Below are 22428 nucleotides of genomic sequence, written 5' to 3' on the forward strand. Positions count from 1 at the left end.
GCATTCGCGGGGTTTGGGGGCTTGGAATTTTGCTAGACTGCCACTTAGTAGGCGTAGCCTTGGAATAGTTTTTAAATGTTCTGAGGTTAGCTAGGGTCCTTGTCTAAGTATTTATTTCAAAGGAGAGAGCTTTGATGTCTAACCTGACCAATGTAGCAGTGGTCAAGCGAGGATGGTTGTTGAACCTTAGCTGAATTGAATAAAAAGTCATTCTTATTTGATGCAGTGACAGATATTGAATAATTAGGTTATCTTTTTTTGAAAAGTTAGTTCTTCAGTAATGTGGAAAGTAAAAATAAGATAGAGGGAAGCAACCTTTAGAGGATTTACTGCATTGAAGACAAGAACTATGATGATGAGCATCCTGCTGACCATCAGCACTTAAAAGATGAGCAAAGCAGAATTGTATGACTCCCATGCTGATAGTGTGCAACCTGAAGTGTAATGTACAGTTTTTACAGTCTGTTCAGGTTGCGTTTGTATTTTTCCACATGTCCTTCAAGGATGCATCTGCAGCCCTTACAAATGGGTAGTCCTGTCGTCAGGCAGCCCTTTGGTCGGCCGGATTCCAAAGTCTGGGTCTGGCTTCGGCTGGTGTCGCGCTTCACCCGACGTCATAGCTGCAGTTCTTCGGGTATAAAGGCATCAGCCGACGCCATTTTCCTCAGTCTCTCTTGCCGTGTGGCACCCGAAGCAGAAGCTGTTCGCAAGTGCCGGTCGGTCAGAACCAGAGATTACTACTACCGAATACTACTTCGAGGACTTCTAAAAAGCTAAGTACCCCGTTGGGGACTCTTTCTTGCCTCAGCCGATGTCAGAAAAAGTGAAGAACTGTTTAACTTGTGGGAAACAAATACCTCATAAAGATTTCCACTCTTACTGCTTACCTTGTTTAGGCCCAGATCACGACGTAGCAGCTTGTCTAGCCTGTGCTTCTTTTAACCATCGGACGCTTAGACGGCGGTCGGAATTTGCAGAGCAGTTTTTCGGCTCTGATTTTGCTTATATCATGCCGTCGGATCCTCCGACTTCACAAATAACCAAAAAACGCAGGGAAAAGGACCGACACTCGCGGTCCGCGGTTTCGGCCAAAACCGCGGTTAAGCCAACCACGAGTGTCTCTGTTTCGGCTGAAACCGAGTAAGCGGTTCTTCCCCCAGCCGAAAGCTTGCCTTCTACTGAGACCTCTTCTAACCTGGTGGAATCGGCTTCTGAAATCCAACCTGCAGTTGCGGTTTCTCAGGAATTATCAGACACTATTCCCTTGGATATTTCAACCCCTGCACGTGGAGCTACTAGGCCTCCTGCAGCCATGTCTATTAAGGCCTTTGCCAGGGCTAAAGCAGCTAAAGCTTCCAAAACTGTGCCTGTCAAGCCCCCCTCTCACAGGCCCAGCACCAGTTCCCATATGCTTTCTTTGGCAGAGGATCTCATTTCTTTAATTCGTGGATCCCAGCCTCATCTAGACAGGACCACTCATCCACCTCCAGAGAAGAGGCCTAGAGCAGAGCCCCCAGAGCCAGTATCCACAGATGATTCCTCTGATGACTCAGAACATACAGACCCTCCTGAGGCTCCTTATTCCCCTTACGAAGACTCTGATGCTGAAGAGTCCATTCCTTCAGCCTCTCCACCTGAGGAATTTTCCTTTGGGGAAACCTTGCATGCTATGAGGGAACAATTTCAGTGGCAGGGCCAAGATTTCTCAGACTCCAGAAAAAGGCTTAGAACCTTTCTACATTTGCCACAGCATAGGCCTTTAGCTATACCTCCAGTTCTTTCTGTTGTAGATGATGCATTTAATGATACTTGCACTGCTCCTGATTCATTACCTCTGGCCCCTGCTAAGCCCGATAGGTTCTACAGGGGTCCTGGACACTCATCACCATTTATACAAGGCTCCTTTTGCAGATCCAGAGACTATCTCCCAGGGCCCTAAGGCTGTAGCAACTACATCTGCTAAAAACCCCCTCCCCTCTGAAAGGGAATCCAGGTCCTTAGAGAGATGGGGTAAAAAAGTTTACACTTCTGCTACTCAGCTAGGGCTTTGAACAGTCAATTTCATATGATTCAGTATCAAGAGTTTATGCTAGACCAGTTAACTAAAAAGCTGTCCTCTGAAGAATCTTTAGGTAAGAAATATGTTCAGGAAATGGTACATAACATACAGCAGTTTAGTAACCATTCTTTAAAATGTGGCTATGATGCACTGGAGGCTTCCTTTAGATCAGCCATGACTGGCACAGTTATCAGGAGACATGCATGGTTGAAAGAGCAGGCATTACCAGACCATGTCAAATCAAAGCTTTTAGATGCACCCATGGACAAAGTCAATTTATTTGGTTCTCCTGCACAGCAGGTACTGAAAAAGATGGAAGAGAAGGCGAAATCTGTACAAACAGTGAAAGATTTCTTACAGGTTCAACCTCCAAGGTTTAGCAGGAACTGGCCCTCCAAGAATTGGTCCTTTCCGGACTCCTCTAATACACAGAGAGGCAGGAATAGGCGTTCAAGAGGCAGAAACCAATCCAGGGGTGCCTGCAGGGGACGCCAGTGGCAGGGTAACAACCAGCGAGGCACAGACGCAGCCACCACCACTACAACAACACAATCACAGTGACTTGGCTGTGGCACCGCCTACCAGGGAACAACTGGAAGCACCCTTAGGCGGAAAGCTAACCTTATTTTCAAAGAACTGGCATTGCATCACAAGGGAAAAATGGATTTTGCAAACTATAGACCAAAGTTACAGGTTCCATTTCCATACTCTACCAGAAAAGAGAGGAATGCCAAACCTACCACCTACTCAAAGGGCAGAAGCTCTAAAGCAAATATCTCAATTATTAAGAATGAGAGCTGTGGAAAAGGTACCATCTATGGAACAAGGAAAGGGATTTTACTCCAGACTCTTCCTGGTACCAAGAAAAGAGAGCAAATGGAGGCCTATTCTCGACCTGTCCGCTTTAAACACATTCCTCATTGTTCCAAAATTCAAAATGCTGACCCTACAGCAGCTTCTTCCCATGCTGGGCAAGGAGTCTTGGCTGGTAACTCTAGATCTCCAGGAGGCATACCTGCACGTCCCCATACGACCAAATTGCAGAAGATACCTCAGATTTCTTGCAGGATCAGAGCATTATCAATTCTCAGCATTGCCCTTTGGCTTATCTACTGCACCCAGAGTGTTCACGAAATGCCTGGCATCAGTAATTGCTCATTGCAGACTTCAGGGAATCCAAATTTACCCCTACCTGGACGACTGCTTGATACAAGCGGACAACAAAAGCAAGCTAACAGAAGACTTACAAAGAGTCATTTACCTGCTGCAAGCCCTGGGATATACAGTCAATATAAAAAAGTCAAGACTGATTCCATCCCAAAGAATAACCTTTCTGGGTGCAGAGCTGGACACATCAAAACAAATGGCATTCCTAACTGCAGAAAAGAAAGAGCAACTACCTCTCTACTTCTTGGCATTAACAAAGCAGAACCATCTAACTGCAAGAAAAGTACTGCAAGCCCTAGGCTTCATGGCATCCTGCATAATTCTGGTCCCTCATGCCAGACTGCATATGAGAAAGCTACAGTGGTACCCAAAGAATTTGTGGTCTCAACACAAGCACAGCCTAGAAACCAAAATTCCAATAATCCCATGCCTGAAGCAAGAGTTCCTATGGTGGGCTCAGGCCTGTCAATCAAACACAGGATTGACCTTCTGCAATAGTCAACCAAGCCAAACCATCACGACAGATGCCTCAGACCTCGGTTGGGGGGCACACATGCTGGACAAGTGCATACAAGGCTTATGGACTCAAGACCAGCTGCGCCTGCACATAAATCTAAAGGAAATGCTGGCAGTAAAATTGGCAATCCAGTCATTCAGACCATTTCTCCAAGAAGGTCAGTTGATGATAAGGACAGACAACACCACAGTTATGTGGTACATCAACAAACAGGGAGGCACACATTCATACCCTCTATGCCGGTTGGCACTGGACCTATGGGATGTGGCTCTGAGCTACAACATTCAGTTACAAGCAATTTTTGTACCGGGAAAAGAAAACATTCTAGCAGACATATTAAGCAGAACTACCACGGATGCCCACGAATGGATGCTGCATCCGGACATCTTCAAAGCCATCACAAGAGAATGGGGATTACCACAAATAGACTTATTTGCATCCCCACTCAATCACCAGCTAAAGAAATTCTGCACAAGGACGTACCACCCACTTGCTTGGAAGGTGGACTCCTATCTTTCAGTTGGAAAAACCTGACAGCATCGCATTCCCACCACTTCCTTTGATGCACAAGGTGCTTTTGAAGATCAAAGAGGAACGTCCAAGGATCATTCTGATAGCTCCAGACTGGCCAAGGCAACATTGGTACCCATTACTGAGGAGCATGTCTCGGGAACAAATATGGGCACTACCCTGATCCCATTGCTGTTAACACAGAACAACTACAACATCCTGCATCCAAACCTGAAAACTCTGCAGCTAACTGCCTGGAACATTACATAAGAACAATTAACCCAAATTTATCCCAAAGGGTTAAAGACATAATCCTTGAGGCTCGTAGACCTTCAACAAGAAAGAATTATGCAGCAAAATGGAAAAGATATCTCATTTGGAGTACTGCAAAGGGAGAAGATGTGGCACTGGTAAACATAGCCAACATCCTGGAGTACTTGGCAGAGCTCTTCCATACAGGCCTGTCCTATTCTTCCATCAAGATACATGCATCAGCTATTTCAGCAGAATACAGCTTGGATCCTCCTGTCTTCTCACATCCTCTGCTCAGGCAGTTTCTGAGAGGAATTAAAAATGTAAAACCTCCCAGGAAACCACCATTGCCAGCATGGGACTTGAACTTTGTGCTAGAAAAATTGACACCCCCCCCCCCCCCCCCTTCGAACCAGCAGCAACAGCAGAATTACAATACTTATCCTGGAAGACTGCTTTCCTGCTGGCAATCACCTCAGCAAGAAGGGTCTCTGAACTACAGGCATTAATGGCAGTGCAACCCTTCCTGATCTTCCATCAAGATAGAGTGTCCATGAGAACAAATCCTACATTTATGCCTAAGGTGGTATCCAGAGTGTCTTTAAATCAGGCTATCCACCTACCTACATTCTTCCCCAACCCACAGAACAGGGGAGAAAGACTGTTGCATACCTTGGATGTACATAGACAATTACGCTACTACCTGGACAGGACCAAGTCCAATAGAATAACTGACCAGCTTCTGGTAGCATATGCAACAGGAAAGGAAGGAAAACCAATTTCAAAACAGACAATCTCCAAATGGATAGGAAATTGCATTAGATTTTGTTACTCCTACCATGGAAAGAAAACTCCAGAGAACATCAGGCCTCACACCACAAGGGCTACAGCCACTACCACAGCTTTCTTACGAGGAGTGGCTACCAAGGACATTATAGAGGCTGCTACTTGGTCCTCCGTGCATACATTTGCCAAGCATTACAATTTACCTTTATACTCTAGATCCCGAGCAGGTTTTGCCACTGCTGTTTTGCAAGGGATCCTAACTACACCATAATCTCTCCTTTTCCTCCTGCCCTAGTTTAGCTATGGTATTCTACCCATTTGTAAGGACTGCAGATGCATCCTTGAAGGACATAGTACAGTTTTGTACCTACCATAAATGTAGATGTCCGATAGGAATGCATCTGCAGTCAGGATTACCCACCCACCTTCCCCTCTGTGGTACTCCTAGGGTATTTGCCATCCTTCAGCTAGCTTGGGGGGGATCTATTATGGTGTATTTGTTTGTATATATGTACATACATGCTTATTTTATGTGTTTGCTCTCTACTATTTGGAAACATTGGCATTTATCCAAATTTAGCCATCCAAGAGGGCACCTGGCATCTGGGGCAAGAAACACTGAGGAAAATGGCGTCGGCTGATGCCTTTATACCTGAAGAACTGCAGCTATGACGTCGGGTGAAGCGCGACACCAGCCGAAACCAGACCCAGACTTTGGAATCCGGCCGACCGAAGGGCTGCCTGACGACAGGACTACCCATTTGTAAGGACTGCAGATGCATTCCTATCGGACATCTACATTTATGGTAGGTACAAAACTGTACTTTGTCACCTTGTGTTATTGTTTTCAGTTTTGAATGTCCATTGTAATTTAAAACTGTTTAATGTATTTAATATTAAATCTGCATAACACATTGTTGATATATGCTTGTCATGTTATTTTAAATTGTGAAGCATGCAACAAATTTTAGTTTTAATTTCTGTTTTTTAGGTATTTTGACAGAGATGTAAAATGCATTAGGGACTTTTTTTTGAGAAGATTCGGCTATGAAAGTGAGCTGTATCCAACATTCAAGGACATCAGGTTGGTGATGCAAGAAGCAAAAAAATATCTGTAAGGATGTTGAGTTGCTGCATGTTATACTAAAAGACAGTTTTTTGTTCAGATAAATATTGTTTATTGAAGACTGTGGTGGTGGTGCTGCAGTAGCGTTGTCGCCTCACAGTTAGACGTTGCCCGTTCGCTTCTCAGAGCGTCTTCTGTGTGACGACATGCATGAATGGGCGTTCCTTCGTTGAAGGTTGTGCGTTAGGCCCAGCACGTAAAACTCTACTGCCAATCATTAGCTGACTGGAGTTCCGCTGTGGCGACCCCTAACCGGGAAAAAGCCGAAAGACACAAACAAACAAAATTTTTAGAGAACCTTAATGCATTTATGGAGTATGTTTGCTTACAAAAGGTTTCACGTCATTGAGATAAGGAAGATATATGGCCTGGGACAGGTGTTTGTTTCTATAATTTGAAGGCAAACAGAAACGGTCCTGAGTTTGCCTCTTTAAATTTTTGATTTCTTAGAAGCATAATATTAGTCAGTATTCTGAAAACTTGTCTTTTGTACTTAAAATCTCATCTCTTTTACCACATGCCCCTTTATACCTTGTGTTCTGACCATCCTTTCTTCTTTGCTTCACACTTCAGACAGTTGCAGAATAAATATTAGGAAATGAGAATTGAGTGACTTGTGCAAGACATGAATCTGCATTATGGCAACAAGAAGTGCAAATACAAACAGGTTGTAAGGTTTGTAGGAGACGGAAAGGCTGAACTTGCCTCATGATAAAAATCAGGTAGTTGTGGAAATGCTAGTGGTAGTGGGTTTCTTAAGTGAAAGGAAGTAATGGCAGTATGGAGCAAGGTCCTAGAAAACTGGCACAGCTGTAAACTGTGAGGTCTGATTTGCTTTTGCTGTATGTAGTAGGTAAAGGGACTAGGCTGAACTGTCATTCAGTTAGCAATATTAGAAAGATTTAAAATTAAATTACAAAAGCAGAATTCTGAAGTTAGGGGCTATGGTAATGAGTGGGATGCTAAAGGAGGAAATGCAGAACTTTACTGGTCAGTAGTGTTGCTGGGAAAGGGAGTAGTTGCTGTCATCGGAAGAGGAGAATAGGGAAGGTACTCCTCATATGGGATGGAAACTCCACAGGAGATTATGGGCATGGCATGGAGTGGTATGTAGACCACAGGAGGTTATGGGCATAGCATGGAGTGGTCTGTAGACCACAGGAGGTTATGGGCATAGCATGGAGTGGTCTGTAGACCACAGGAGGTTATGGGCATAGCATGGAGTGGTCTGTAGACCACAGGAGGTTATGGGCATAGCATGGAGTGGTCTGTAGACCACAGGAGGTTATGGGCATAGCATGGAGTGGTCTGTAGACCACAGGAGGTTATGGGCATAGCATGGAGTGGTATGTAGACCACAGGAGGTTATGGGCATAGCATGGAGTGGTATGTAGACCACAGGAGGTTATGGGCATAGCATGGAGTGGTATGTAGACCACAGGAGGTTATGGGCATAGCATGGAGTGGTATGTAGACCACAGGAGGTTATGGGCATAGCATGGAGTGGTATGTAGACCACAGGAGATTATGGGCATAGCATGGAGTGGTCTGTAGAGCAGGTTGAAATGAAAGAGATAAGGGAAGGAAGTGTGTTGATGGAGCAGTTTATGAACTTCATTAGGAAATTCCATTTCATCCGCTGTTGTTTGGATTTAAGTTAAGGGATAACATAGTTTGCTTGGTTGGAGACTGTCAGGATTGATTGTAGTCATAGCAGTGAGCTGTGCTGAAAGCAGAAAAACGGAGTAATATCTGCATGGATTGTGCTTGTGAATACAAATGATTGGAGTGCTGATGTATTTAAGTAAACAAAGAGCTGTAGCACAGAAAGCTTGCCCTGGCTGGGTGAGCTCTGGGGAAGGAGTGCTGCACCAGGAGCTTGGCAGTACAGTGACTTTCTCTGTTGTCTTATCAATACCCTTGTGGAAGCAGGGCAAAGAAAAGGAGAATTACAGAATTCAATAAGCAACTAAGGGAGTATCCCTCTGTGTAACGTAACTGTGGAAGTCCACAAAAAGATCAAAAGTTGTATACCATGAGCCACTTGTACCTAAATCTGATTGGGAGGGACCTTCTCAAAGCTGTACTGAGGGGATGCAGTAAAACAAGAGTCCTGTTAAACTGAAAATAAAAGGGAAGATAGGAGTAGAATTACTTCTGAGCAAGCAAAAGGGACCTAAAGGGGAATAAAGGAGATAATACAGAAAACCAGGGAGGGAACTGGAGAATTTAGTAAGTACAGGATGATACTTTACAACACCAAATTCCTATATAAAATGTGTTGGCTGCATGCTGCATTTGTAGATAGAGCGATATTACAGAATAGTAGGAACATGGGAATGATGGATGAAAGCCAAAGTACCTAGGAGTGAACAGAATGGATAGAGTAGAATATGGTGGTAGAGTGGCAGTGTACATTTGTGTGGTCATGCAATTAAAAGAAAAGTTAACATGTTGGCCTTGAGACTGGAGGTGGCAACCAGGGATACTTTTTGATATACTACAGTATACAAACTGAGATATAGGAAGAGAGAATGGTGTACAGGCTTAGAAACCTAATTAGTAGATGGACAGAGAGACATTTCAGGAGAGGCATGGTCATTTAGTGTGGAGGTAGGAGATATATGATTAAGATAGAAAGGGGAATGGTGGAAGCTTTGATCAGTGCAGAGGTGAAGTAAAGAATCAGGTTTTCAGCTAAGAGTAGGACAGTCCTTGACTTTGCCATAATTAATACAGTGGGGTTTAGTTCAGTTGAAGTAGAAAAGCTCTTGGCTGTCAGTGACTGTGCTGCTGTGATCTGCAGTTTCTATAGCTATACTAGCATATGTTACGAGAGTGTATATGTGTATATATATATATATATATATATATATATATATATATATATATATATATAGGATTGTAGGAGAATGGGAATGGTGACAGGAGCTGTAAAAAGTGAGAGCTATGGAACTGCATTAAGGGAAGAGGATGAAATCTGTTGAAAGTAGGGCATAGAGGAAGAGGTGATAGCCTGCTGGGCAAAAGAGAAAAGTAACACAGATTGTTCTATTCGGCTGCCTTTTCATTAACAGAGAAGCAGAGGGCAAGATGAGAGCAAGTGCTTTTGATCATACAGGTGAAAAGGCAATAGAGAGCATACCAGCCAGGCTAGACTAGGGTTGTCCTATAAAGGAAGATCGAAGTACTGAAAGGTGGATAGAATATTTTTTTTATTCAGATACATTTGAAAACATGGAAGGAATCCACAGATCACTCTATTTGAAGATGATGAAGGAATGTCTAAAGGTGGTGCAGATCAGGCCGAATTATTAGGTTAATTTTCACTTTTCTGTTACATGGAGGGGGTTCAGCAGTTCAGCAGTGGGCACCATGAAAACAGTAAAGCAAGTATGGATCTGGATAAAATAGAAGAGCAGCTACAGAAAAGGTGGAGAAGTCTTTAGAGAGTTAAGACTCTTAATCCAAATATGCAATTTGATAGGTTGTTAATATTGGTACTTGGTGAATCAGTCGCTGAATGTTGTGCTTCTTTCTGTAGAAGCCAGCATGTTACTATAAGGTTGTAAGTGGCATCAGTAGTTCACATGCATAATGGTAGGTGTTGGGGAAAAACCCAATAATTGTAGGCTTGTCAATCCTAAAGTCCTTTCAAGGACAGATGCAATTCCAAGGACCACTGTGGGCAGAACTGAAAAAAAAATGTTTATCTCATCACAAAGCTCTAAATCCAAATCTATGTGCAGCACAAGAAGTAATTATTTTTAATTTTAATTATTTTCTAACCGCATGCCATCATATGGCCCAGATAGTCCAATTTTATCTGGTTTACTTTGAAAACTGCGTTTTGCCCATATGTGTATTCATCTGATGAGATTAGTTCACCTTAGTCTGTCCGGTCAGGTTACATTTCTATTAACTTAGAATGGAAGTTGTGAGAAAGACTGTTAAATATGAAAATGCTCAGTGAAAGTGTGTGTATCTGATGTGCAGTGACTTCCATGTTTGTTCTGCAAATGTGTTAATCTTTTAAAAGTACTTGCTGAAACATAAAGAAATTGGTGAGATAACATAGCTTTTTTAAAATTAAAAATAAGTGCGAGTTTTAGGTTCAGTTTTCCTCCCACCTTCCTTTCCTGAATCAGCCAAACTTTCTTGAGATTGCTGTGTACTGATGTTTACTGAAACTTGGTTATCGGATAATATTTCTGATTCAGTTGTCTGGTTGCACTCAGACTCTGTCCATTGTAGGGACAGCACAGAGGCATCTGAATGGAGAGATGTTGGGAGTCCAAATGGAGCGATGAGTCCAAGTAAAGGAGAGTATTATTGCTGAAACTGAATTCATCCTCAAGTCTTGGTGAGTACCTTCACGAGGTGGACCCTGTTTTTCACAAAATCTCACCAAGACGACACTGTGATGTATAGAGTGTATTCATATAGCATATATCGTGGACAGAAGTATGTTAAAAATTAAAAAAATAAGCTGGGTGCACAAGACACAGGATAAAAAAGTGACCAATCCTGTTAGGCATACTGGTGCCAGGACTGGAAAAGACTGATGGTGTAGAATCATCAAAATACAGAAACATTCCTAGAATGGGGCCAGACCAGGCCCAGGGGGAGGATGGCCCCCCTGTTGCAGAAGGACGTAGTAGTTCACAAAAACTGATAGGCCAAAGAAGAGCCATAAAGACGATAAAGTGACTATTGAGGATAAGAAAGAAATTATGTATTGTTACTATTATGCAAAAAGCCCAGAATTTCCAGACACAAGATATACAAAGCGATTAAGAGAGAAATTAGAGGAAAGAAAAATATTTCCACAAGAAAAACTGTCAGAAGCTTCAAATAATTTCTATTCATTAATACAACAGATTTGTGAAAAACAGTATTTAGATCAAGAAACTTTGATCTGTTTGGAAAAAAAAGCATCTGGGGAAGTACAAACATATAAACAACAAAACGCAAAGTTTTTTGAAAAGCGTAAAAAAGAACTATGGGCATGGGAAATAGAGAGATTTGATATGATGCAGTGTTTATGCAAAGGAGAAAGCCAAATTAATCAATATAAAGAAGGCAGCCCCAAAGATATTCAAAGAGAAATACAGGCAAAGGCATCCAGATATGAAACATTTCACAATAAAAAAATATATATTACAGAGGGGGAATGTAGAAAAGATTAGTAAAGTAGAAGTTAAAAAAGAAGTTGAAGTTGTGGATTGCTTGCGAAGTGAAAGTAAAACTAACCAATACAAAAAGAGCAGCACCGAAGATATTTGAAGAGAAATACAGGCAAACGAACTTTACAATACAAAAAAATAAGAAGACAAAGATGAAAAGGATATTAGTAGTGGAGAAGTTAAAGAAATAGAAATTGAGGTTTTGGAGTATCTGCGAAGTGAAGGATTCAGTGTAGAAAATCTAATTCAGAAAGCAACACAACAGGATAGAGCAATGGATATCCAAATTGAGGGGAAACCATTTGAACAGGAAGCAATTGGTTAGATGCCATATGAAGATAATTTGCAGCCTTCCACAGGAAACCAGTATAAACATTCACTTGAAGTTGGACAGCAAGGGAAGGAACAGGAAATTGCGGAAACTCTGAAACAGTCAATGTTGAGGATTGATAGGCCACTGAGTTCTCATATGACAGAGCAATGGATGACACAGGATGAAATTGAAGAGAATGTGCCACAGGAAGATGCTATAGAACTTGCTATAGAATGCCCACAGGAAATGGAAAACAAAAAAATGTGCCCTTAGTTTAGTAGAAAATGAGGTAAGAGAAGAGTTGCTTGATTTAAGACATAGCTAGACATATTAAGATCATTGAAAGAAATAGACTGCAGAAGGTCAGTAAAACGCACAAAGTCAGAAGTTTGGTAAAACAAATGAACACAATAATTTAGGATTGTTCATAGAGATCCATGTGATATAACAGAAGTAAACAGGATATATTACTGTGCAGCTAAATTAATAACTAATAAAGTTCTACCACAGGAACACAGGGTAGTGAGGAAAAGGAACACTCATACTAGGAGACTTCAACTACCCCTCCATCAACTGGGAAAACTACTCAAGCACCACTACAATGGCCCAGCACTTCTGGAGTTAATCCATTACAATGCCCTGGACCAGCTCATGCTGACCCCCACTAGAGGAAGCAACATCCTTGACCTGGTTATTACTAACATGGGCGACCGTTGCTCTACACCAATAGTCAGTCCCTCCCTGGTCAGATCCGACCATAAACTAATCACCATGGAAATCCACATGTCACCGACACCCCCCCCCCCCCCCCCACAAAGGTACCCACCTTGAAAAACTTCTCCAAATCTGACTTTGGACTCCTAAAACTTCATGGCATCCATGCCAATGGAAAATAGCTGCATGACTGCCGAGTCATACATCAGTGCACTGTATGAACATGTACATAAATGCATGAAACTAGGCATATCCAACAGAACCAAAACGCTCTCCTCCAAAAAGAGGAAGCTAATCTGGTGGTCCCCAGCCATTAATAAACTCTACAACAGAAGGAAGAAACTGTTGCAGAAAAAGGTGAAATTCCAAGACTGGAAAAACTCTCTTATTAGCCTCAACAAAAAGTTGAGATCCCTCATCAAATCCTGTAAAGCCAGCTATGAAGGCAGAATCGCCGCAGGCACTAAATACGATCACAAAACCTTTTAGAGTTGTGTCAAGAACTTCCACAGCAATACCCAGATTTGCTCTGAGTTACTGCACAATGGCATCTCCTGTACTGAGCCAACAGATATTGCCAACATAATGGCCGACAGATTCAGTGCCAATTTTACCCCTCCCCACCCAGGACCAATCACAGTACCAGAAGAATGCCACGCACCCAGCATTACTGCAGCACAGGTTAAAACTGCATTGTCCAAGGCCAAAAATACAACTTTCATGTGACCTCGATAATGTCCCTGGCTGTGTTCTACATGAACTACAAAGCGAACTTGCACCACATCTTTGTGTCCAAGGCCAAAAATACAACTTCCATGTGACCCCGATAATGCCCCTGGCTGTGTTCTACATGGACTACACAGTGAACTTGCACCACATCTGTGTGCCGTTTTCAGTCACCGCTTCACCTCAGGCTTTGTCCCTACCAAATGGTGCACTGCTACAGCCATCCTTCTCCATAAATGGGGAGCGACTACAGACCCTGGGAATTATCGCTCCATTAGTCTGACTAGTCTGATGTGTAAAGCTGCAGAGCACATCATCATGGACCTGATTAACAAAGATTTAGGAAATCTCCAAACTCTGGACCCCACGCAGTTTGGCTTTGTGAAAGGGAGATCATGCCTGCTCAACCTGTTTGACTTCTTTGAGTCAGTCATCAGGGCTGTGGATGAAGGTAAGGCAGTGCATACAGCCTACCTCGACCTAGCCAAGGCCTTTGAATACTGTTCCTCACTCGGGAATTATTGATAAACACACTAAACTAGGCATCAACTCCTGTATCACTAGGGGGGTTAAAAATTGGCTCACAGATGGAACACACAGTGTGAAAGTAGCGAACTCCCAAGTCAGACTGCTGATCAGTCACGAGTGGAATCTCCCAGTTATCGGTCGTGGATCCTCTCCTGTTCAGCATCTACTTCTCAGAAGTCCAGGCCAACGCAAAGGGACTCTGGCTGACCAAGTTCACAGATGGCTGCAAGTTGGGAGCTATTATTAACTCCCCAAGTGATGCAGACATCCTACAGAAAGGCCTCACTGAGACCAATGACTGGTGTTGAAACCATGGCCTTGAGCTTAACGCCAAAAAATGCGTAGTCATCCCCTTTGGTAAAAACTCACTTCCCACTAATTACCACATTGATGGGAGCCAACTGAACACTGAAGGCGTTATAAGAGATCTGGGCACGCAGGTTGACAGCAAACTGTCCTTCGACCACCACATTGCCACTGTGGTCAGAAAGTCCTATGTGTCACATCTCATTAACAAGGGTTTTGCATCCACAGAGAAAGAGGTCATCATCTTTCTCTCTCTCTCTCTCTCTCTCCACTCTTCCCCTCATTAGACCATTCAAGTATAATGCCCCATTTGGCATGTACCGCACTAGACACCTGCAACATCTGGAGAGGCTACAGAAGTACTTCATGAAGATGATCTTGGATCCTGGGCATTAAACACATGTTCTACACAGACTCAAAAGACTCCAGCTATTCTCTGTCTCATATCGCCTACTTAGAGGCGATCTCTGCTTAACTTACATAGCCATGTCTGACCCAGCCCTGTTAGAAATGCTACATCTAAAGAAATCCTGATCCCTCTGCACCACACACTCCAGAGACCTCAGCCTCATTACCACAATCAAGAGAACATGCTGGAGGGACATGTTTCTCACCCAGAGATTGCCCATGCTCTGGAATAGACTTTCCATACATGTGAAGCAGAACACTGCTCTGTCCTTCAGGAGAAATCTTGAGTGGATGGGTAATAGAAAATTCACCCCGGGGATCACTTCAGTGGGTCTGCTTGATAGACTCACTGGGAACTAACGTTGGGTGGCATGATGCCAGGGCACTTCTGTGAGCTAGGCTTGAAGTTATTGACTGGCCCCAAAACATGTTGGATAGATTAGATAGGAAAACAAGAAGGATGCTTCATGTTCACCAAATGATTTATAAAAATCATTGCATACCAAGGTTTTATATTCCCCATTCCAAAGGAGGGATAAGCCTCCTTGAAATTGATTACGTGTATAGAGCTGCAATCATGAGAATCCACACATATCTGCTGACCTCACAAGACCCAAACATAGTGAAAGTTTTGAAACATGAGAATAAATCTAAGATGACTTATCTGCTTAATCTTGCAGAAGCATATCGGCATCAAGCAGGAATAGAAATCAAACCAGAAGTAGATAAAAATCAGGCAGCAACTGAATGTGCCAAAACAACAAAATAAAGAATATAAGGTGAAGGACCATATGAGAAGGGAGAAATGTGGAAAATGCATAAATATAGTTGCAAGTGTAGAAGATGAAAGGTTAATATTGGCAGCCCAAGATGGTGGGCTGTGTACAATTTGGTTTACAAAGCCCATTGAACATGTGGGAGAAAGACAAATGTAGGTTTTGTAAAACCAAAGTGGAAACAGTCGCACACATCATTGCTGGTTGTGACATACTAATGGCAGAAGTATTGTATACTGAAAGGTATAATAATGTGGCAAGACTGTTGCAGTGGGGATTGTGCAAACATTATGGTGTTGAATTTGTTGAAAAACACTGGAAACGTGAGCCACAAAGAATCATAGAAAATGAAGTGTACATCACATGGGATTACCCATTACCAACAGTTCAAATATAGATGTTAGAAAACCAGCTATAGTGGTCCATGAAAAGAAGACGAAAGTAGCAGTGATCATTGAAATCATCACACCCAATCACTACAGTGTCTTGCATATAGAGAGTCACAAAGTTATATTATGATCTGCAGGCAGAAACAAGAGCAATGTGGAAGAAAGATACCCAGACAGTTCCAATAGTAGTAGGAACAACGGGTCTTATAAAAAAAAGAATCTACAGTTGCGTTTAGATATGTTACTAATACATGTAACCCTGTACGAATTGCAGAAGGAAGGAATCATTACTGAGCACTTTGCGGGTGCTGCAAAGAGCACTTTTGGCTGACATCAGAGAATGAAACAGTACTAATTTCATGAACTTTAATCATACGATGTCTTAGGAATTGGGTTCCATTCCCGTCATGGTATTAGAAACCCAAAAGACTTGGAGAAATTAAAAAAGGTCTTGGGTAAAATCAAAGGTGAAGGTACTTGCCTCTAAATTAATAACCGTGTTCAGATGTGCAGATGATTAGCGAACACTGCTCGAGTGATGTAGAACACCCAATGCTGAAATACGGATCCTTCTATCTCCCAAGAGAGTTTACAACTGTGTTTATCTTGGCTGTTTATATCCCTCCACAAGCCAATTGCTCGGCTGCATTGGGGACATTGTATAAGACTATAAATTCACAAGAAAATAAACCTCTTGATGTAGTATTTATAGTGGCTGGTGACTTTAATCATTGCAACTTGTGGTCTCTGGTGTCAGAATACCAGCAATATATTACCTTCCCTACATGGGAGAAAAATATACTGAATCATGTGTACGGTAATGTGAAGGGGCATACAAGGCTGTATCTTGCCCTCATGTTGGTCAGTCTGATCATACTTCTATATTTCAGTATTTGGCATACAGACAGCTCATCAAACAAGCTCCCATTGTAAGAAAAACTGTTAAGGTGTGGACAGAAGAATCTGAACAGGAGCTTCAGGATTGTTTTCAGTATACCCAGTGGGATGTTTGACAGCTGCTATGAATAAGGATGGTGTTGTTGATCTGTAGGAATACAGTTCAGTGGTTTCCAGCTACATAAGCACATGCACTGACCTCATTGTGGCCCATAAAGACATCTGGAAATATCCAGATAATCAACCATGGATTAACTCAGGTTCGCGCTGAACTTCATGTCCACTCCAAGGCATATGCATCAGTCAATATCAGCGAGTATGAAAAATCTAGATACGACTTGTGCAGCTCTATCAGAGCAACAAAGGAGAATTACAGTCATAACCTGGAAGGTTATTATTTGACTGCTGCTACAAGACGTATGTGGCAATGCTTGGAAAACATCATCGTATACAGAGATAAGGGCAAGAGGGAAGGCTACTGACAACCAGTTTTCAACGAATGATTTCAGTCAGTTTTATGCCTCATTCAAGGTCCAAAACACAGAGTTAATATCACCATAAGAGAGGGGGGCAGAGAGGAGGCACCCCCAACTATTACATATCACCAGGAAATGTGGTAAAGTCCTTGAGGAGGATAAATCCCCGGAAGACAACCAGTCCACATATATTGCTGGAAGGACACTCAAAACCTGTGCTTCAGTGCTTGCTGATATATTCAATTTCTCCCTTGCATGAGCTACAATTCCCACTTGTTATAAGGCGACCACTCTTATTCCACCATCGAAAAAGGGCAAGCCAGCTGTATTAATGATTGCCAGCCAGTTGCATTGACTCCCATAGTGATGAAATTCTGTGAGAATCGAGTCGTATTCAGTCAGTTATACCTGATACAAAGGATCCCCTGCAGTCTGCATACAGACCAAGTAGGTCGACAGATGATGCAGTCATTACAACACTGCATACAATTCGTACTCATTTGGAGAACAAGGACTGTTATGCTCTATTACTGTTTATTGATTATAGTTCGACTTTCAATACTGTGATACCAGTGAAGCTCATTAATAATCTGTGCATATTGGGTGTGCTGCCAACCCTTTGCAGTTGGGTTGTTGATTTTTTTTTTTTAACAGACCGACTACAGTCGGTCAGGCTGGGGAATATCGTATCTAAGACAATAATAAATGCAAGAACTCTAGTTGCTTTCAGGGTCAATAAAGGCCACCTCTTTTAAATATCCTTCAATTTTATTACACAAAAACGCACACTGAAATCATAAAATACACTGCATCAAACAGACTTAGTGCTTTCATTATTTTCTAACCCGGAAACATCATCAAGAGTCAACTTTTTCTTCCCACTTTGCCATTTTAATAGACCCAACACCTACATCATTGGTCATAAATTTATTGAACTTCCTTTTTAAAAAAAAAAAAAAAAAAAACAACAAACTTTACTTAAAAACACTTTACATATTTAATTTTATATAACACTGTGACTCCTATGCCCTGGCCCACCAATCAAGGAGCCTCAATCTTCACCACTGACATCAGAGAGTGCGACTCCTAGAAGAGGAAAGGATAACTAATGCACACAGTAAAGTACAATTTCCCTTAAGTGCACACAAAGATCACAGTCAGTCTGGGGCTGGTTGCTTCCTTGCTGTCCAGGTCCCCAATAAGACTCCTCACTGGCACAGCTGTAGGGTCTGGGTCTCAGCCTAGCTGGGCAAGCTAAAACCTCCAGTACCCTCTCTGTCCAACCAGTGCTTCATGTCCCTGCCAAGTAGCTGACACCACACACACACACACACACACACACACACACACACACACACACACACACACACACACACACACACACACACACACACACACACACTTTGAGAAGAGGTTATACAACCACACAGACCATCCTGGGAAAAGGCTGGCACAGGTTCTCCAGCTGTGCCCCTATTACCCAGACCATATGGTAGTAATTCTTGCCACCACCCAGCTAATATTATCAGCTACTAAAAGGCCGTCCAATTATTACTGTGCAATATTATTATCCAATTGGTAATGTGACTATTCAGTCTAAGGCTCATTTTAGAGTGGCCTATTACACTGAACTCTGTAAATATGCAATGTACTCTAGAGCCTACTTCTCTATACAAACCAGCCACAGGTAAAGGTTTTTAAAATATTTAATAATAATAATAATAATAATAATAATAATAATAATAATAAATTAAAACACAAGACAATACTACTACACCACAGAGATATCTAAGAGTTCAGAGATCACACAAACTTAAAACAACACAGTAGAACAGGTTTGATGTCAAAGAAAAACACTTACTCTAACTTTGTAATCTTTAGCTAATCTTAAGAGAAAACACAGTGTTATAATCTTACTTGCATACATAAAGAGCAAGCAGTGCTGGGTTAGATGTCCAAGATCAAAATGCTTGCAGTTTCTCACTGAACAATAGTTTTTAAACACTAACCAACAGCTCTGCTGAGGCTCTCCCAAATTACATCATTTTGACACTTAGGTTTTCTCAGGCCACAAACTGCATTATTTAGCAAGCTAACACCTGCTCAGGAAACTACAACAATACAAGGCATTTCACATATACACTCTAGCAGAAACCAGGGCAATAAAGCACATTCCATATGTAAATTCTGGTCATTAACTTTCCTTAAAACAATGGGCATGAAACCTTTATCCAGACTCACTGGAGCCAACTTGTAAAACATGAAAGGGTCACAGCATGCTTCACTGGGACAGTAGAGAGCAATGTTGTCACATATTTTGCAGTTCCACATTTCACAGTATTCTTTTACACTCAAGAAAACATGCCTGTAGTTTACATTTATTTATACAGTTGATAGAATTATTTATCAAATTCTATTTGACTAGGCTGGCAGCCTTCGCCCATCTCTCCCCAGTCATCACAAACACCATCTGTAATGTAAAATAATGTAAAAATATATAAAAAAATATGAAATATATATATATATATATATATATATATAGTCAAGTTATACAGACATATACAAAGTGAATACATATAATAAAAAAATCAAAAAATGACTACATTTAATAAAATTCCATATACATATGTTGTATTTATTTATTATTAATTTATTAGTTTAATATCTGTTTGCTCTAATTTTAAGTGCTGGCACTAGTGAAATATGGTCATTGAGCCCCGGTGGGTTACAAGCGTCTAGCTGCAATTGCCATATTAACTCTCTTAATTCCAATTATGCTTCCCACTTCTCACCTCTTTCATTTATTTTGACCTGCTCAATGACCTAAAACGTAAAACCAGCTTGAAAACATGTTGCTTTATGTCTGAAAAAGGCATTCGTTTCTATTAATGTCGTACATGTGCTCATATACCCTCTGTTTCAAACTCTGCTCTGTCTTCCCTATATAATATGAACCACATGTTGTGCATTTTGCTAAATATATAATACCCTTCGATTGACAATTATAATATCCCTTTGGGTAGAATGACATATTAATACACTCTAAAGTCCCTTAGTTATATACAAAAGGACATTGCGGACATCTGCCACATTTTTATGTACCTACCTTACTCTTACTTCCATTTTCCTGTTCCACTGGGGCTTAATGACCATATTTCACTAGTGCCAGTATTTAAAATTAGGGCAAACTGATATTAAACTAATAAATTAATAATAAATAAATACAACATAGTTATATAAACACTAAGTATGGAATTTTATTAAATGTCATTTTTTGAATTTTTTGTTATATGTATTCACTTTGTATATGTGTGTATAACTTGACTATATATATTTTTTTACATTTTTTTATATATTTTTATATTATTTTATATTACAGAAGGTGTTAAAATATATAAAATTAAATATGTAAAGTGTTTTTAAGTAAAGTTTATGGGTTTATTTAAAAAAGGAAGTTCAATTAATGTATGACCAATGATGTAGATGCTGGGTCTATTTAAATGGCAAAGTGGGAAGTAAAAGTTGACTCTGATGATGTTTCCGGGTTAGGAAATGAAAGCGCTAAGTCCGTTGATGCAGTGTATTTTATGATTTCAGCGTGCGTTTTTGTGTAATAAAATTGAAGTATATTTAAAAGAGGTGGCCTTTATTGACCCTAGAAAGCAACTGGAGTACTTGAGTTATTGGTGTTTGTACATCTTCAGGTTTTCCACTTGTTTACTGGTTGCAGTTTGTGTTGGTGGAATGGTGTTTTCCAAGAGCCAAGGTACCTAACAGGCTACTAATTTGGACGTGCAAACACCTTTATGTTTTAACAGCAGCGGTGATGCTGGGTTAAACAGAACATTAATACAAGATTAATTTCTATTCTCGACCAAATAGTGAGCAGAATGGGTCACCAAGTCAGGAAGAAACCATTCCCTGCTGTTAGGGAAACTGTAACACGGTAACGTCACTTCCAGTAGAACGACAAGGAGGTTGCAAAACAGTTGACCGGAATGGAGCCCAAGGAGATGAAACGGCAGAAGGGAGAGGGAACGGCTGAGAATGTCCAACAGAGACTCGTTCGGAGAATCGCGATTACGGATGGGGACATTATTTAGAATTGGACTTAAACCTTTGGCTTAATAGGAATGACTTTGTGTTGTTGGACCCAACACCTACACAATACAGTGACACACATCTAGGCATGTGTAAAACATTAAAAGAAAAAATGTTTAAGTATAGAGGATTGATGGCAAATGATAGTTTTTTATGTGAATGTTTAAAGCCTAAAGTAGTTCCGAAGGGACTATGTGTTAATAGATTTCCAAATAATGTGTATAAGGAATGGAATTTTTTAAAGAGTTAGTTACTGTTTTAAATGAATGTGGACTGAACATTATAAAGCTAATTGTTAAAAATAATGAAAAGTGTTTGCAGGTGCTGGCAAGTGAAATTAAAGTATTGAATGATAAAATACATAAAGATTTACTCTTTGGGGTAGAAGAGACAAAGAAAAAATATGCATACGTATTTAAAGATGTTGCGATGTATGAAAAAAAAACTGGAAAAGGAAGGTAGGTAAACTAGAAAGGGATTTAAGACTATAGGGATGGGAAAGCATACACAGTCAAGAGAAGTTATGATAAAAGGAACAGAGTACACTTAAATGAAGACAGTGATAGACATGAAAGTAAGACATGACAGAGGGGCAAGTCAGGGAAGTCCCTTTAGAGGTGGACCTACCCAGGAGATCAGAGAGAATACGAAATTTAGCAGTACAACTGACGTGCACAGATGACATCGAGGGGGGTAGGGAGACAAGGGAGGGACCAACAGGGGCCACATTGGAATAATCCAGAGGAATTACGTGCAATCAGTATATCCACACAGGGAGCATTGGGAAAGGAGATAAGTGTTACAAACACAAAGCAGGGTGATATTGTTAAGAATGGGTGTAAATATGAGATGGGAAATTTTTTAATTTACAATTATGCAGAAGTGGAAATGGATGAAAGACATTTTAAACTTTTTAAAAAAGGTTTCAAATTTATCCTAACTAGAAAAGGGAACTTAGCCAACACCTTACTGGATACCAAGATGTTTATTAGAAATTTGAATTTACCTACTATTTTTGAGAAAGGAGGTATGAGAAACGAGCCATTGAATGAAAAAGAAAAGCATTATTGACCCCCCCCCCCCATTAGTACCGGATTTAGTTAACTTTGAAACTGTTGCGAGCAATGATATTAAAGGGTATTATAGAAATAGGAGAAAATGGTATCCTAACAATATAAGTCTGGAAGAAAG

General features: G+C 41.1%; 1 protein-coding gene across 1 annotated transcript in view; it reads left to right on the top strand.

The window, feature by feature from the left end:
* Window positions 1-22428, top strand: part of RIOK2 (RIO kinase 2) — a 307636-nt gene that overhangs the window by 205421 nt on the left and 79787 nt on the right. Inside the window, exon 7 of the mRNA XM_044063914.1 lies at window positions 6283-6375. Coding sequence (XP_043919849.1) covers window positions 6283-6375 — 93 coding nt within the window. The remainder of the gene's footprint in view (window positions 1-6282; window positions 6376-22428) is intronic.

The sequence above is a fragment of the Protopterus annectens genome, chromosome 2.part2 (genome assembly GCF_019279795.1).
Source record: "Protopterus annectens isolate FY-2018-M chromosome 2.part2, PAN1.0, whole genome shotgun sequence".
In the NCBI taxonomy this organism is placed as follows: domain Eukaryota; kingdom Metazoa; phylum Chordata; order Ceratodontiformes; family Protopteridae; genus Protopterus; species Protopterus annectens.